General features: G+C 41.6%; 2 protein-coding genes across 2 annotated transcripts in view; one reads left to right on the top strand and one right to left on the bottom strand.

Moving 5' to 3' along the window:
- The window catches only part of LOC101120207 (myomegalin), a 66,805-nt gene that overhangs the window by 6,751 nt on the left and 45,007 nt on the right, over positions 1-15,047 (top strand). The gene's annotated exons all lie outside the window — the stretch shown is intronic.
- FCGR1A (Fc gamma receptor Ia) lies at positions 5,890-13,545 on the bottom strand. The gene is given in 6 exon segments (NM_001139452.1): positions 5,890-6,356; positions 7,166-7,450; positions 8,555-8,806; positions 12,059-12,313; positions 13,084-13,104; positions 13,502-13,545. Coding segments are annotated over 6 exon segments (1,050 nt in total). The 5' UTR covers positions 13,533-13,545; the 3' UTR covers positions 5,890-6,150.

Genomic DNA, 15,047 nt, shown 5'->3' with positions numbered 1-15,047 from the left:
TTACAAACTGCTCAGGTTGGACTTTCTGGAAGCAGAGGCTGAGACAGTGTTTGGGGTAAAGTAAAGTGAAGTTGCTCAGTTGTGTCCAACTCTTTGCAACCCCATGGACTGTAGCCTACCAGGCTTCCTCCTTCCATGGGATTTTCCAGGGAATAGTACTGGAGTGGGGTGCCATTTCCTTCTCCAGGGGATCTTCCCGACCCAGGGATCAAACCTGGGTCTCCCACATTGTAGACAGATGCTTTACCATCTGAGCCACCAACAAGATGATTATTAGGGATGAACCCTTATGAAAGGAAGAATGAGGACATAAAATTGGGCAGAAGAGGAAATCAGATTGCAGTGTTGGCTTTGATGAACCCTCCAAGGAGCTCTGGAGCAAGTGCTGCTCCTAATAAGTTATTTGAAAAAGGCCAGGTGCAAAGGTGTATATTATGCCAACATTTGCTTACAAAGGGAGATAGAGGAAAGGATGCCTTCTTTCATTTGCCTATGAAAGCATGAAAATCTCTGAGATGACAGAAAACAACCAATAGAAATTATCTTTGGAAAGGACATTAGAAGGTGCTATGGACTGAGTGTTCATGTTTCTTCCCAAATTCATATGTTGAAATCTAATTCCCAACATGATGCATGGTATTAGGAGGTGAGGGGTGTTAGGCCATGGTATTAGGCCATGGGTGGTATTAGGGGTGTTAGGCCGATGGTATTAGGCCAGGGGTGAGGGGTGATTGGGTCATGATGGTGGAGCCCTCATGGGTGGTTATTAGTGCCCTTAGGAAAGAGACCCCAGACAGCTCCCTCACCCCTCTGCATATGAGGACACAGAAAGAAGATAGTCATCTATAGATCAGGATTTGGGCTCTTCAGTTCAGTTCAGTGCAGTCATTCAGTCGTGTCTGACTCTTTTCGACCCCATGAACCACAGCATGCCAGGCCTCCCTGTCCATCACCAACTCCCAGAGTCCACGCAAACCCATGTCCATCCAGTTGATGATGCCATCCAACCATCTCATCCTCTGTCGTCCCCTTCTCCTCCTGCCCTCAATCTTTCCCAGCATCAGGGTCTTTTGAAATGAGTCAGCTCTTCACATCAGGTGGCCAAAGTATTGGAGTTTCAGCTTCAACATTAGTCCTTCCAGTGAACACCCAGGACTGATCTCCTTTAGGATGGACTGGTTGGATCTCCTTGCTGTCCAGGGGACTCTCAAGAGTCTTCTCCAACACCACAGTTCAAAAGTATCAATTCATCGGCGCTCAGCTTTCTTTATAGTCCAACTCTTACATCCATACATGACTACTTGATAAACCATAGCCTTGACTAGACGGACCTTTGTTGGCAAAGTAATGTCTCTGCTTTTGAATATGCTATCTAGGTTGGTCATAACTTTTCTTCCAAGGAGTAAGCACCTTTTAATTTCATGGTTGCCGTCACCATCTGCAGTGATTTTGGAGCCCCCCAAAAAAGGTCTGCCTCTGTTTCCCCATCTGCCATGAAGTGATGGGACCAGATGCCATGATCTTAGTTTTCTGAATGTCGAGCTTTAAGCCAAGTTTTTCACTCTCCTCTTTCACCTTCATCAGAGGCTCTTTAGTTCTTCTTCACTTTCTGCCGTAAGGGTGGTGGCATCTGCATATCTGAGGTTATTAATATTTCTCCCGGAAATCTTGATTCCAGCTTGTGCTTCCTCCAGCCCAGCGTTTCTCATGATGTACTCTGCCTATAAGTTAAATAAGCAGTGTGACACTATATAGCCTTGACGTATTCCTTTTCCTATTTGGAACCAGTCTGTTGTTCCATGTCCAGTTCTGACTGTTGCTTCCTGACCTGCGTACAGGTTTCTCAAGAGGCAGGTCAGGTGGTCTGGTATTTTCATATCTTTCAGAATTTTCCATAGTTTATTGCGATCCACACAGTGAAAGGCTTTGGCATAGTCAATAAAGCAGAAATAGATGTTTTTCTGGAACTCTCTTGCTTTTTCGATGATCCAGCAGATGTTGGCAATTTGATCTCTGGTTCATTTGCCTTTTCTAAAATCAGTTTGAACATCTGAAAGTTCACAGTTCACATACTGCTGAAGCCTGGCTTGGAGAATTTTGAGCATTACTTTACTAGCGTGTGAGATGAGTGCAGTTGTGCCGTAGTTTGAGCATTCTTTGGCATTGCCTTTCTTTGGAATTGGAATGAAAACTGACCTTTTCCAGTCCTGTGGCCACTGCTGAATTTTCCAAATTTGCTGGCATATTGAGTGCAGCACTTTCACAGCATCATCTTTCAGGATTTGAGATAGCTCAACTGGAATTCCATCACCTCCACTAGCTTTGTTCGTAGTGATGCTTTCTAAGGCCTACTTGACTTCACATTCCAGGATGTCTGGCTCTAGGTGAGTGATCACACCATAGTGATTATCTGGGTCGTGAAGATCTTTTTTGTACAGATCTGTATTCTTGCCACCTCTTCTTAATATCTTCTGCTTCTGTTCAGTTCAGTTCAGTTACTTAGTCGTGTCCAACTCTGCGACCCCATGAATCGCAGCATGCCAGGCCTCCCTGTCCATCACCAACTCCCTGAGTTCACTCAAACTTACGTCCATGGAGTCGGTGATGCCATCCAGCCATCTTATCCTCTGTCGTCCCCTTTTCCTCCTGCCCCCAATCCCTCCCAGCATCAGAGTCTTTTCCAGTGAGTCAACTCTTTGCATGAGGTGGCCAAAGTACTGGAGTTTCAGCTTTGGCATCATTCCTTCCAAAGAGCACCCAGGGCTGATCTCCTTCAGAATGGACTGGTTGGATCTCCTTGCAGTCCAAGGGACTCTCAAGAGTCTTCTTCAACACCACAGTTTCTGTTAGGTCCCTACCATTTCTGTCCTTTATTGAGCCCATCCTTGCATGAAATGTTCCTTTGGTATCTCTAATTTTCTTGAAGAAATCTCTAGTCTTTCCCATTCTATTGTTTTCCTCTACTTCTTTGCATTGATCACTGAGGAAGGCTTTCTTATCTCTCCTTGCTATTCTTTGGAACTCTGCATTCAAATGGGTATATCTTTTCTCCTGTGCTTTTCACTTTTTGTCTTTTCACAGCTATTTGTAAGGCCTCCTCAGACAGCCATTTTGCTTTTTTGCATTTCTTTTTCTTGGGGGTGGTCTTGATTCTTGTCTCCTTGTTCAGTGTTATGAACCTCCATCCATAGTTTATCATGCAGTCTATCACGTCTAGTCCCTTTAATCTATTTCTCACTTCCACTGTATAATCGTAAGGGATTTGATTTATGTCATACTGAGTGGTCTATTGGTTTTCTCCACTTTCTTCAATTTCAGTCTAAATTTAGCAGTAAGGAATTCATGATCCAAGCCACAGTCAGCTCCCGGTCTTGTTTTTGTTGACTGTGTAGAGCTTCTCCATCTTTGGCTGCAAAGAATATAATCAATCTGATTTCAGTGTCGACCATCCATCTGTAAGCACCTTGATCTTGGATTTCCCAGCCTCCTGATCTATGAAAAATAAATTCTGCTGTCTACACGTGACCCAGCCTATGGTATTCTTTTATAATAGCACAAACAGACTAAGACAAAGGGCTTCGAGTCTGAGATGGGAAGAGATTTTTGTACATTTTGGATTTGAGTATATATTCAAAAACAAAAAAAATTATTACAAATAGATAATGTGATACTAAATATTCAATAAATAGTCTTAGCTATTCTGAAAAAAGCATTGGGTTAAAAACCTGTAAAACTTTGATTTGTCCTGATGATATTAAGTTCTGAAAGATTTAAGTAAAATTACTAGAATTTTTCTTCTTATAGGTGCTAAAAGACCACTTAGGTTTGTTTACCAAGATACATCTGATTATAAATCTTGAATATGTATCCATGCATTAAGTTATTATTAGTTGACAAGATGGTGGCCAATGAATTTGTTGCACATGATCTGGAGCCTAAACTTAGTTTTCAATACACTTTCTGAAGGAAATTGATAAAACATACTTCCTATATCCTCCAGTAAGTAAAAGCTAATGACAGCTTTTACAAAAGCACTTCTGGGTGTTCCTGCATGCTAATTCCCACAGCAGAGGAGCCTTTAAGAATCAGAGGCATTTTGGAGAACTGCCTGCAGGAAACGTCTCGCGTGTACAGAGGGGCATGAGACAGAGGGGCATGGTGGCGCACAAACCACAGGAAGCAGAATGGCTCCTTTCCAGTGATCAGGCATGCTCCAGAGACTGGAGTCAGCAACCATCTCGTGACTTTTTTCAGCTGTGCCTCTCCCTGCAAACTGAAAACTGGTGTGAAGATTCAAGTTGATGAGTGCATTTCTCTTTATGTCTGAAACAAATTGGATTTAGTGATTCAAAATATGAGACCATGAGGTCAAGTTTCCCTGTGGGTGCCTGTTGATTTGTCTCTAGAGCAGACCTAGAGAATCTTTCACTTTCCTTCCCATGGTTGCCTCGTCCCCCCATACTAAGGCTTTAAGCAAGGGTGGAGGATGGTGAACAAAGAAGGGATCTGGGTCCTTTGGGCCTCTCTCTCCAGTAGGAGCCAGTGATTTCTGTGTGTTTCCACACTGGATGGAATAAAAATAAAGAGGAGTGAGCCCTTAGAGAGACAGGGCAAGTGCTAGGGAGATGGCACTCAACCCCTGTAGAGAAACTATAGGGCTGTACACCCACCTGGAGAAAGAGGGAGGTGGCATCAGACCTCGACCAGACCCAGCACCAAGGCTTGCGGACCAGGCAGGTGTGCCTCCATTTGGGGATCCCAAGAGCCTGTTTCCAGCTATACACTAGAAATGAGGGTACATGGAGGTACAGATTGTTCAGTCAAGAAACTAACTGAATCAGATCCATTTTTTAAGTATACTAAAGTATATGTGAGAAAATACTGTGGCAAAGATACAAGCATGGGGAACTCTGGATAGGAAGCACAAAAGAAAAGCATGGGGAAAAAGGAAGTACTTCCAGATATGTTAACCATGATTGGCTTCATTACAGTTTCCGCCAGGTCTGTATCCATGTCTGCCTCCAATTTTCCGTCCCCAGGGAGCCCTATTCCTGAAATTCCATCCACCTAGTGAGGGTAGAATGTAACTGTCTCCTCTTGAGTGTGACTGTCACTTCCTGCTTCAATTCCCAATTCCTCAGGCTAGAGTCTTCTACAGACAGTCTCTCCAGACAGGGTCTTTGGCCCTCTTTCCTATGGAACTAATTCCCTGCATTCTAATTTCTGTTTCCACAGTCCATAAGACCAAATATGGGTAATCAATAAGGCTCCTATGATGATCTATGACCATTTCTTTTAATACAACTGTTGGAGTTAAAGTATTTCTGTTGAGATGACAATTACTGTACCTTTTTTCTTAACATGAAGGGGAGAAGGACATTCTCATTGTCCACAGACTAAGGAAGCAGGGGGGCTATGGTGCTCTTCCATCTGCTTCAAGTCGCCAAGTCTCTGATCACAGAAAGGTTATGAGAAAACCTCAAAGGAAAGGGCAAAAGTGATACACCCATTTTTCATCGTGAGTTACTTCCTTGTATCTCGTTGAGGTATATGCAATACAGAAAAGTCATCAAGGGACCACCCAGACCCCAAGAAGTATGAACTCTCTCATTCTTAGTCACCCAGATTCATTTGTAGGATATAGTTCTTCCTTTTTTGTTTATACTGTTTCCTCTTGTCTCCCTCATATCCTTCCCCTCTCTTTCTTTATTTTAATCTCTTACATACATACATACTTACTTTTCCACCCTGTCTCTGTAAACAAATTCTTGCTCGTAAATAATAATTTGATAACAATAATTTATTATTTTAATAGGATAATCAGGTTAGACTTGACTTCCAACTTTCAAAAAACTTTTTCTTTAGAGTAAGTCTCACTTCAAATCATCCTTGTTACCAAGTTTTCCACTTTATTTCCACTGAAGTCAACCTCATTTATTTGCTGTATTGAAGAGTTAGGTGCCATGGGAGTCGCAGTTCTCATGTGTCAGCGTTTGGGTGTTTGTGCCCCGTGCTTACACAGAGAAGAGGGGAAGGGGCCTCTGGACCTGCGGGCACCCACGGCATGACTGCCGCAGTCCACCCTCTCAAGGCTTCTCCTCGTGTGTCCTTTCTCGCAGTTGTTCTTGTTTCTGACATTTCCACTTTGTTTTAATTGTCTATGTTTTTGAAGGTAGGAGGTACCTTCTTCCCATGACCAGAGTCCAGAGAGTCCAAATAGATTTCTAAATTCCACATTTTCTTTCTTTGTAGTTCCTTATGTATTACAATACATAAAGCACTGTCCACCAAAAACATTATCCCCACTGCCAGATAGAAAAGAAAATGAAACCAGATAGGGGTTGTTGACTGGAGGCCTGTAACAGAAAACAACAGAGGATAAATGCTATTAAGAAACCAGAGGGATCTGGCTGAGTTATGTTTGGAAGAGAAGGTTGGCTGAGACTTGCTATATCTGTGCCTGAGGGAGACGCTGGGGCTTTGGCGGGCAGGAAGGAGCTGGTGGTAGCTCGAGCTGGGCTCTGTGGTTTTGGACAGGGGGCTGCTCCTTGAAAGAGCCTAGCTGCCAGGGCCTTGCCAGCGCACTTACTTCCTAGTTTCAGCAACAACTGCTATCTGTGCCATTTAAAGATTAGAATTTAATATGAAGATAAACATTTTCCCCTAAAGAGTCTTTGTTCTGGAGCTCATATTCCCTCTACCTCAACCATACGTAGACAGTTGGGCAGGCAGGTATTCATGTGCAATCCACAAAACCCCCGTCTCACCAATCTACCATGTGAGCTCTCTGAAGTAAAAAACTGTACCCCAGTGTCTTTATATCCCCATACTATAAAATAGATAGGAAGAATTAAATATATTTTTTATTAGATGATTGGTGAAAGAGGGAGGGAAGAAAGGAGGGAGAGAGAGAAGGCAGGAGAGAATACAGAGAAAGGAAAAGAAGGGAGGAAATAAATGGAGGAAGGAAAGAGAAGAAAGAGAAAGGAAAGGAAATTTAAGGAAGTTTATGAGGAGAACAGTGAAGTTTTGAATCAAGAGTGCAAAACCTGTTCATGGTTTTTTCCTGGGTGGGCTGTGAAAAAAGTGTCCTGAGATCTCAGTCCCAGAGGAGGGAAGGGTATGTCTCCTTGTGTATCAGGCAGTTCCCCTCGTTCCCGCTCACCAAGCACTGGAAGCTCCAGCTCGGGGCTGCGCTTGATAAGATTTCCATCTTCTGTGGCAGCTTCACACCAGTATAGCCCAGGGTCTTCTGTTTTAGCAATGAATGTCTGGTATTCAGAGGATGTGGTCCTGCTCATTAGGGTCTTGTTTCCCACATAGAAGGAGAAGTAAAGCTGCAGACCAGGCTTCTCTGAGGGCAACTTTGTTTCACAGCTCAGGTTGACCAGATTCCCCTCTTGGTGAGGGGATGAGAAGGATGTTCTCAGCACTGGGGCTGGAAATAGCTCTGAAGAAAAAGTTGATAGGGATAGGGTGGCCTGCATCAGTGTCGAGGTTCTTTTGTTTGTTTGTTAACAGAAGATATACTCCCACCCCTTTTGGGAAACCTGCCCCTAGAGAATACATCTATAAGACAGAGTTTCCCCACTTCCAGCAGAGAGGTATTCTTAGGATTTCCTCATAGACATACTTGCAGTTACCAGCTTGACCATATTTTTCTGAGGAGAATACCTCTACGTAGTTCATGCTTCACTGAATAGCCGTGTCATTTATTATAGGACCCTCTGGTAATGTTTAACCGGGAGTGGACACTGACACCCCAGCCCCCAGCCCGTTCAGTGACTAATTACTTGTGTTTCTGACTCAAAAGATAATCTGGAGGGGAATCCCTGGAGATCCAGTGGTTCAGACTCAGTGCTTCCACTGCAGTGGGGGCAGGGTTTGATCCCAGTCAGGGAAGTAAGATCTCTCAAGTTGTGCGATGCAGTCAAAAAGACAGAAAGAGATAATCTGGGACAATAATTTTTTTCCCATAGGAATGAACTATTTTTCAGACACACAGAAGTTGCTAGTGGTTACGACTACTAAGATAAAGGCCATGAAAGAGTTATATCAAGAGCCACATGCCAACTAAGACAGAGGGAACCACTTAATTAGCAGATGTTCAAAGGGAAGTGGAACCAGAGAGGCCACGTGGTCCCTGGGAGATAGATGGAAAGTATAACCACATCCTAATGTCTTCCTCACTATGGAACTTTTATGAAGTTTCATTGAATTATTTCCTAATAATCTTCCTACCTACCTTGAGTGCATCTCTATTCCTTGCAACTAAAATAAAATGGGTGAAGTGGATTCTCACTATGGCATGGCCTTGATGTTAGCTCCTGGAATTAGTGATGGGGCACTGTGGTATACTGGAAAGAGCAATGGACAGAGGGACCCAGAAGACCTCAGTTCTGCTCCCAACCTAGCCACTGACCATTGTGTGGCCTTCATAAGGCAGTTTACCTCTCTGGAGTTCAGTTTCTTCACTTGCAAATTGAAGTGACAATTTATGATGGTTCTTCTGGTTCTTATAACTAATAGCTCCATGACTATTTAGATATAGTACCTTTTATAGTGATAGATACTCCTGCTGATGTGTAGCGACGCCTTCTCTCGCCCGAGCAGTGATAGATGCCGTTGTGACTCAAGTTGGTTTTCAGAATGGTGAATTCAGAATCCCGATTAGAAAACCAAAAGGAAGTGCCATCTTTGTAGAAAAGCATTTTGTACACCTCCATATTCTTCCATGCATGACACCTCAAGACCAGAGGGTCCCCTTCTAAGAAGACTCTGCTAGAGACCTGGAGTAGTAGCCAATCTGGAAAATACGGGCACAAAATGTGTATATATGGTGGCAGAGGTACAAAAAGCCAAAGCTGGACCCTGTGGGTTTATCTTTTTTCACTTTGTAACCTTCCAACTTTAGAACTCTGTTGAATTTAAGGTCTGTCTTCTATTCCTCGAATATCTTTAGCTTTGCTAGGAAGAAAAGTAATCTTTACCAGCAGCCCCCAGTGAGTCACACTCCTGCATGTGGCTGGAACCTATGACTTATTTCCAGTCAACAGAATAGGGCAAAGTTTCTGAAATGCCACTCCTATGATGATGTTACATTATATGAGGTTGTCTTAGCTGACTGGGCTGCAGGAAACTCCTGCCAACCTTGAAGAAGTGAGCTGACATGTTGTGAGAGGGCCTGTGTGAGGGCCACAAAGAAGGGGGTCTTCAGGAAATGAGACTGGCCTCCAGCTGACAGCCAGTAAAATGGCGGGAACCTCATTCTACAACCGCAAGAAACTGAATCCTGCCAATGATCATGGGAGTTCGGAAGAGCTGCCGCGAGGAACATAGCCCAGTCAGCACCCTGACTGCAGCCTCAGCAGAGCACCAACCAAGCTGTGCCAAGACTCCTGACCCATGGAAAGATAATAAATGTATGTTGTTTTAGGCTGCTAAAGTTATGGCAATTTGTTACACAGCAATAAAAAACTAATACATTCTAACTCCTGACTAATTGGTTAATGGTATCACACATACTAAGACAAACACACAGAATAACAAGTATATGTACATGTGTGTATGTATGTGTATGTGTATATATATATATATATGCTTCTAAATTGATAGGAATACTCACATATGTGCAGATCAGTGACATAGCTGGTCAAAATAAACTCCAAATCAACTGGGCCCTCCCTTTTGATGTTCATTTCCATACATACCCCAAAAGGCCTACTTTATTTTATCTCCCTTGGGGCAGTTGGCTTGGCTAAATGAGGATGAGGTTCTTAAAGGATGAAAGAGGAAAAGAGTTAATAGTGCATTTCCTCCCTCCAGAACATAGCTAAGAATGGAAGGCAGATATTCCATGATATATGGTGTATGGTTTTTACAGTCCAGGATGCTGCCATAGAGTTTCTAAATAGAATGAACATTCTTTCTTCCCGTATTTTTATTCCCAGCCAAAAGGTGCTCGAAGACTGCACTGCCCAAACACAAAGACACCTTTGCTTTCTGCATCCACACACACAGTGGGAAATTTTAACATGCTTCCATCAGAAACTGTCAAAACTACTAATAAAGATACAAATATTTGAATGATACAATTAATAGACTTGATTTCAGGATTTATAGAATGATGTACCTTAAAAAAAGAAAATTCACATCCTGTGCAAAGACACATGCAACCGTGATTAAAGAATGAGCACATAGTAGGCCACAAAGCAATTTTCAACACACATCAAGGAACTGATACCAGATTTGACACAAATTTTTACCAAAATGCTACCTAATATATCCAGAATATACGAAGAATCACATGAATCAGACACAACTTAGCAACTAAAACAACAGTAAAAGACATGTATAAAAATGTTGGACTGAGCAACTGAGCACATACGCAGTATTAGAAGTCAGTGTTGAGGGTAGTGACAAGTGATTCTAGAAATGTTCTGGCTATGATCAATAGGGTCACAAAGAGTTGGACATGACTGAAGCGACTTAGGTTGCAAGCACGCATGATATACTTCAATAAAAGTTTTACATTAAAATATAATGTATATAATATATGTAAAGTCACTCAGTTGTGTCTGACTCTTTGTGACCCCATGGACTCTACAGTCCATGGAATTCTCCAGGCTAGAGTACTGGAGTGGGTAGCCTTTCCCTTCTACAGGGGATCTTCCCAACCCAGGGATGGAACCCAGGTCTCCTGCATTGCGGGCAGATTCTTTACCAACTGAGCTATCAGGGAAGCCCAAAATATAATGTAAAAGATATATAGTACACAGTAACAAATAATGTAAAAGATATTTTTGTCAGTAAGTCATCAGTGCTTGAAGTTCAAGAGTCTGTGCAGAAGCAAAGAAAATGGCCCCTTCCCAGCCCTAGCTCATCTTTTGTTATTTGAACTACAAAATGTTGCTGCTTCTGCTTGAATTATACAAAATCTCATGTTAAAACAGTTCTGTCAGCTTCCCTTACCTCTCTCGCATAGGAACTGAGTCTTAAGAGACACATAAGGAACACCTAGCATTTGCTCTGACATTCTCAACATTTCCTTGGCTGAAGCACATTTCCTCCAAAAGCACCCTTGTCTACATAAATCTAATTCTGCCTCCAGTATGAGTTAACTTTTGATTAATAATTACAAAGAAGTTTTAACATTGCTTTTGAATAACTGAATCACCCAATTGAATAATTATTTCCTGAATAATGAAACATTTTGCCCTAAAAAATACTACAGTCTCCATTTCTTGATAAATAGGAACCTCTTACAGATTTAAGTGTATGGAGATTGTTTTCTCTGCTTCTATTCACCAAAGTTTTTAATTCTCAAAGTCTCACAGTAATTTCATGTCCAGAATATTATATTACCCATATACTGTAAAGTGTGCCCCAGACTATGTGTATAAAGATGTTTACTGCAGGCACTGATTGTAAAAGCAAAAGAATGGAAACACAGTAGAAGTTCACTAATATAATGGTTAAGTTAATTATAAAAGTTGGAAGTAGATTTCTATTGATATAAACAGACAGCCAAAGTATTTTAAGTGATAAAAGTAAGGTGGAAGATAGTATATGGAGTATTCTAATCAATCACTTTTAAAAACAAATGTATATATACTAACAGTTTCATTTTTGTGGAAGGTAACTGCAAGACTTGGGAGTTTATATATATTAACAGTTTCGTTTTTGTGGAAGATGACTGCAGGACTTGGGGTTTGGGTGGGAAGGAAATGTGATTGTTCATTTCCCTGAGTACTATTTACTATGTGTGCAGGCATAACTTTTTTCAACAGAACAAGATAATTTTGAAAAATAAAGTCTTAGTAGGGTATCTAGATTAAAACTTAGACCCTAAGAGCTGCCCTAGTTGAGGTATTGTTGGGGTACAATTTAAGAACCCTAATGTTATGTTTTGAGTATCTTGACTTTTACCTGGTAGACACATAGAGCTGAGATGCATACTCAGATGAATTGGTACACACACATACATGCCATCCAGGAAGGAGAAAACACCAATGAAGATCTTGTGATTTCTAGCCCTCCTGTACCATGCCATACTTACCACTGTGGACTTCTAGCTGTACTGGGTCACTTGGCATTGAGAGGCCTGTCTGGCACTTGTATTCACCACTGTCATCGAATGTAGCACCATTAATACTGTATCTGGGGGCCAGGGTCTTGATGGCTGTGCCGTTGAGAAACCACTGTGTAGCGGTGTCCCCAGGCAGGTGGGGCCCCTCACACAATAAGGTTACATTTTCTTCTTGGAATACACTGACCCATGGAGGCTTCAAGGTGATCACTGCCTTTGTGGGGTCTGCTTGGGGATTAAAAGAAAAGAAGAAGATCAAGTGGAATGAAAGGGAAATCTGAGCAACTGGCAAGATGTGGCTAGCACAATGAAAAAAAAAAAAAAAACCATCCAGTATCAATACTCAGATTGAAAAATAGGCAAGTAGAAAACTATAAAAGCTAACCATTAAGAGTATCCAGATTCTGCAGCAGAGAGTTCTATTCATGTTATTAAAGCTGCATCTCGCTATTGGAGATTTGGGGTTCCTGAGAAGTAATTGACGAATTTAGGTCTCGTTGGTAAGCACGAAGCATAGTTTTAAACTAGGGCAAACTGACTGGAGCTGATTCTCCTATCTTCTGTACTGTTCTGTCTCTGAAGGCTAACCTCAGACTTTAATTAGCATCTATGTTGGAAATCTAGGTTCAAACTCTATACTTTGAAACCTTCAGTACCTGTTTGGTTCTCTCTGAGAAGAACAAATAGTTTTTGTCTAAAGGGGAATGGTGTGGGGGTTATTGGAAAGCAAGCAGAGCTACATCTATGCTTTTGCAAGTTTGGTCCTTTCTTGTTATTATATAAACATTTTTTAGACATTTAATCAAGAGATCAGGGTGCATTTAGAAGATTTTACAGAGAAACCTTAAAAACCAGGATTTGGTCACAATCATACTCTGAATATAGGGACTTTTACATCATTTACCAATCTTTCTCCTTTCTGTCCTCTCCCTCTACTCTCTTCTTTAGAATAAGGGGACCCATTCTGTGACAGAAAAGGAAGTTAAGTTACTCACCCACTTGCTCAGCAACTGGAGCTGTAAGAGACAAAGAACAGAGACATCAGTTGGTCAGTGGGAGATGACAAGGAAGGGAGAACTGAGGAGACAGGATTAATGCAGACTCCGAGGGACCAATTTAGGTCTCTTGAGTTTCTCTTTACCCACTTTTCCCAAATGGGGTACTGGTGATAATGAACAGCCTACAGATGGTTATTGGTGGGGCTTTATTTTGAGACTCTGCTTCCAGGCTTATTGTTACCTCAGAGTTTCCCTTCCCAGTTTTTTGATACAATAGACACAAGTAAACCATGGAAGCCCAGAAACAGTTGTCTCCATACTCATGAGTTCTAGCCTGGGATACCAAAGGAAGACAAAAAGTCCTGAGTTCCCACAGCCAGAGCCTTCTAGATACCCCCTTCTAAACCCAACTTACCCCCAAGGATCAGAGCTATCATGAGCCACATCTCCAATCTGACAGGAACAGTGAAATCTGTAACGCACAAGACATTGAAGAGTTTCTGTTTGGGGTTCTGGAGTCAAGATTAGAAAAGAGGAAGGAAACTGCTTTTCATCACGCTCCTTTTCTGGGAAACGCATCCTTAATTCTTGAAGCATGATCTCATTTTCATACTTCTAGGCTCATCTTCCTGTTTGACACTCTGGATTTTGGGTTTATGGAATTTACAGAATCCAAGGGAAGGGGTAAAGTTTTGACATTCTCTTCTGATTGTGTTCTCCCTCCACCAATTCTGTTTCTTGGGGCTAGACTATGGCAAATCTCCATTTTTAAAAAATGGTTCAAAGACTGGCTAATGCCTTCAAAACCTGATCATTTGAATCCAGATTATCTATATCATTGTCAATGAGGCATGTGAAGAGTTACTCATCTGTGCAAACCAGCCTCTGTACCTCTGGAAAAAACATGCAGGATTAATATCCTATTTTGGTTTTTAAAAAAGCCATCCCCTAAAAGACAATATGAATTTGGGATATTTATCTTGGCTGAATCCAAGGAAGTTCAATGTTTAATGTGAGTACAATAGAGAAGAAAAATAACTCATATATATGGGTGGAAATATCCCTCAGAGGGAGTTTCAGAGTCCAGATGGGAAGCCCTTATGCCACCAAAGTGAGCTGGTTCCTGAGTCAGAGTTGCAAAGATACAAAGAAATTTTTAGATATTCTGTTATGAGAGAAAGTAAACTAAACAGAAACAAGGATGAATTCAACGAGTACAAAGAGAGACTTGGGTAGTAATCTTACTGACAGACAATTTAAAATGATGACAAATAACATTGTAGATTAAATTACTGGCTCCAATTTCTTATCGCTCCTCGAATCTACCCCATCTCTACAGCTTCATGAGAGGCTGGGGGTATTTCTCTGATCCTTGGCTTTGGCTCATCCATGTGATTTTCAGTGACCAATGAGATGTGGATGGAAACAGACTTGTGTTCATTCTGAACCTAGGCCTTAGGAAGCTTCACATATTGTTTCTCATCCTCTTATACTTCTGTGATTGTCATGATAAGAATGTATTCTGGCTAACTAGCTCTGTTGTGAGGCGGAGCTATCCTAGCCCTGAAGTAGAGCTGCTCCATCTGCCCTGCAAACTTCTAGTGAGAAATAAATGCTTACTGTTTTATGCCACTGAGATTTTGAAATTATTATGGATCTATAGCTGACTGATAGAATGAAAAGCAAGCAAGAAAGGTCTAAGAATAACTCAAGATGTTCTGGGAGAGATGGGAGAAGCCTCAGCTCACTCCAATTTACTCTCAAAGTCTGTATTCCAAACTATTATACTATTTTGTCTCCAAAGTTTTCTATTGTGTAGCTGTACCATACTTTATTTCACTAACGTCTCTTCATGAAGGTTATTTCTAATGTTTTACTGTTATGACCAGCATTGCAATGAATAATCTTATCTTTAAATAGTCAACCTGTTATTTGCATAGGTGCAGTACATTCCACCTCCC

Source organism: Ovis aries, chromosome 1 (assembly GCF_016772045.2).
Source record: "Ovis aries strain OAR_USU_Benz2616 breed Rambouillet chromosome 1, ARS-UI_Ramb_v3.0, whole genome shotgun sequence".
NCBI classification, from domain to species: Eukaryota; Metazoa; Chordata; class Mammalia; order Artiodactyla; family Bovidae; genus Ovis; species Ovis aries.
This window is presented reverse-complemented; position numbering and strand designations above follow the sequence as displayed.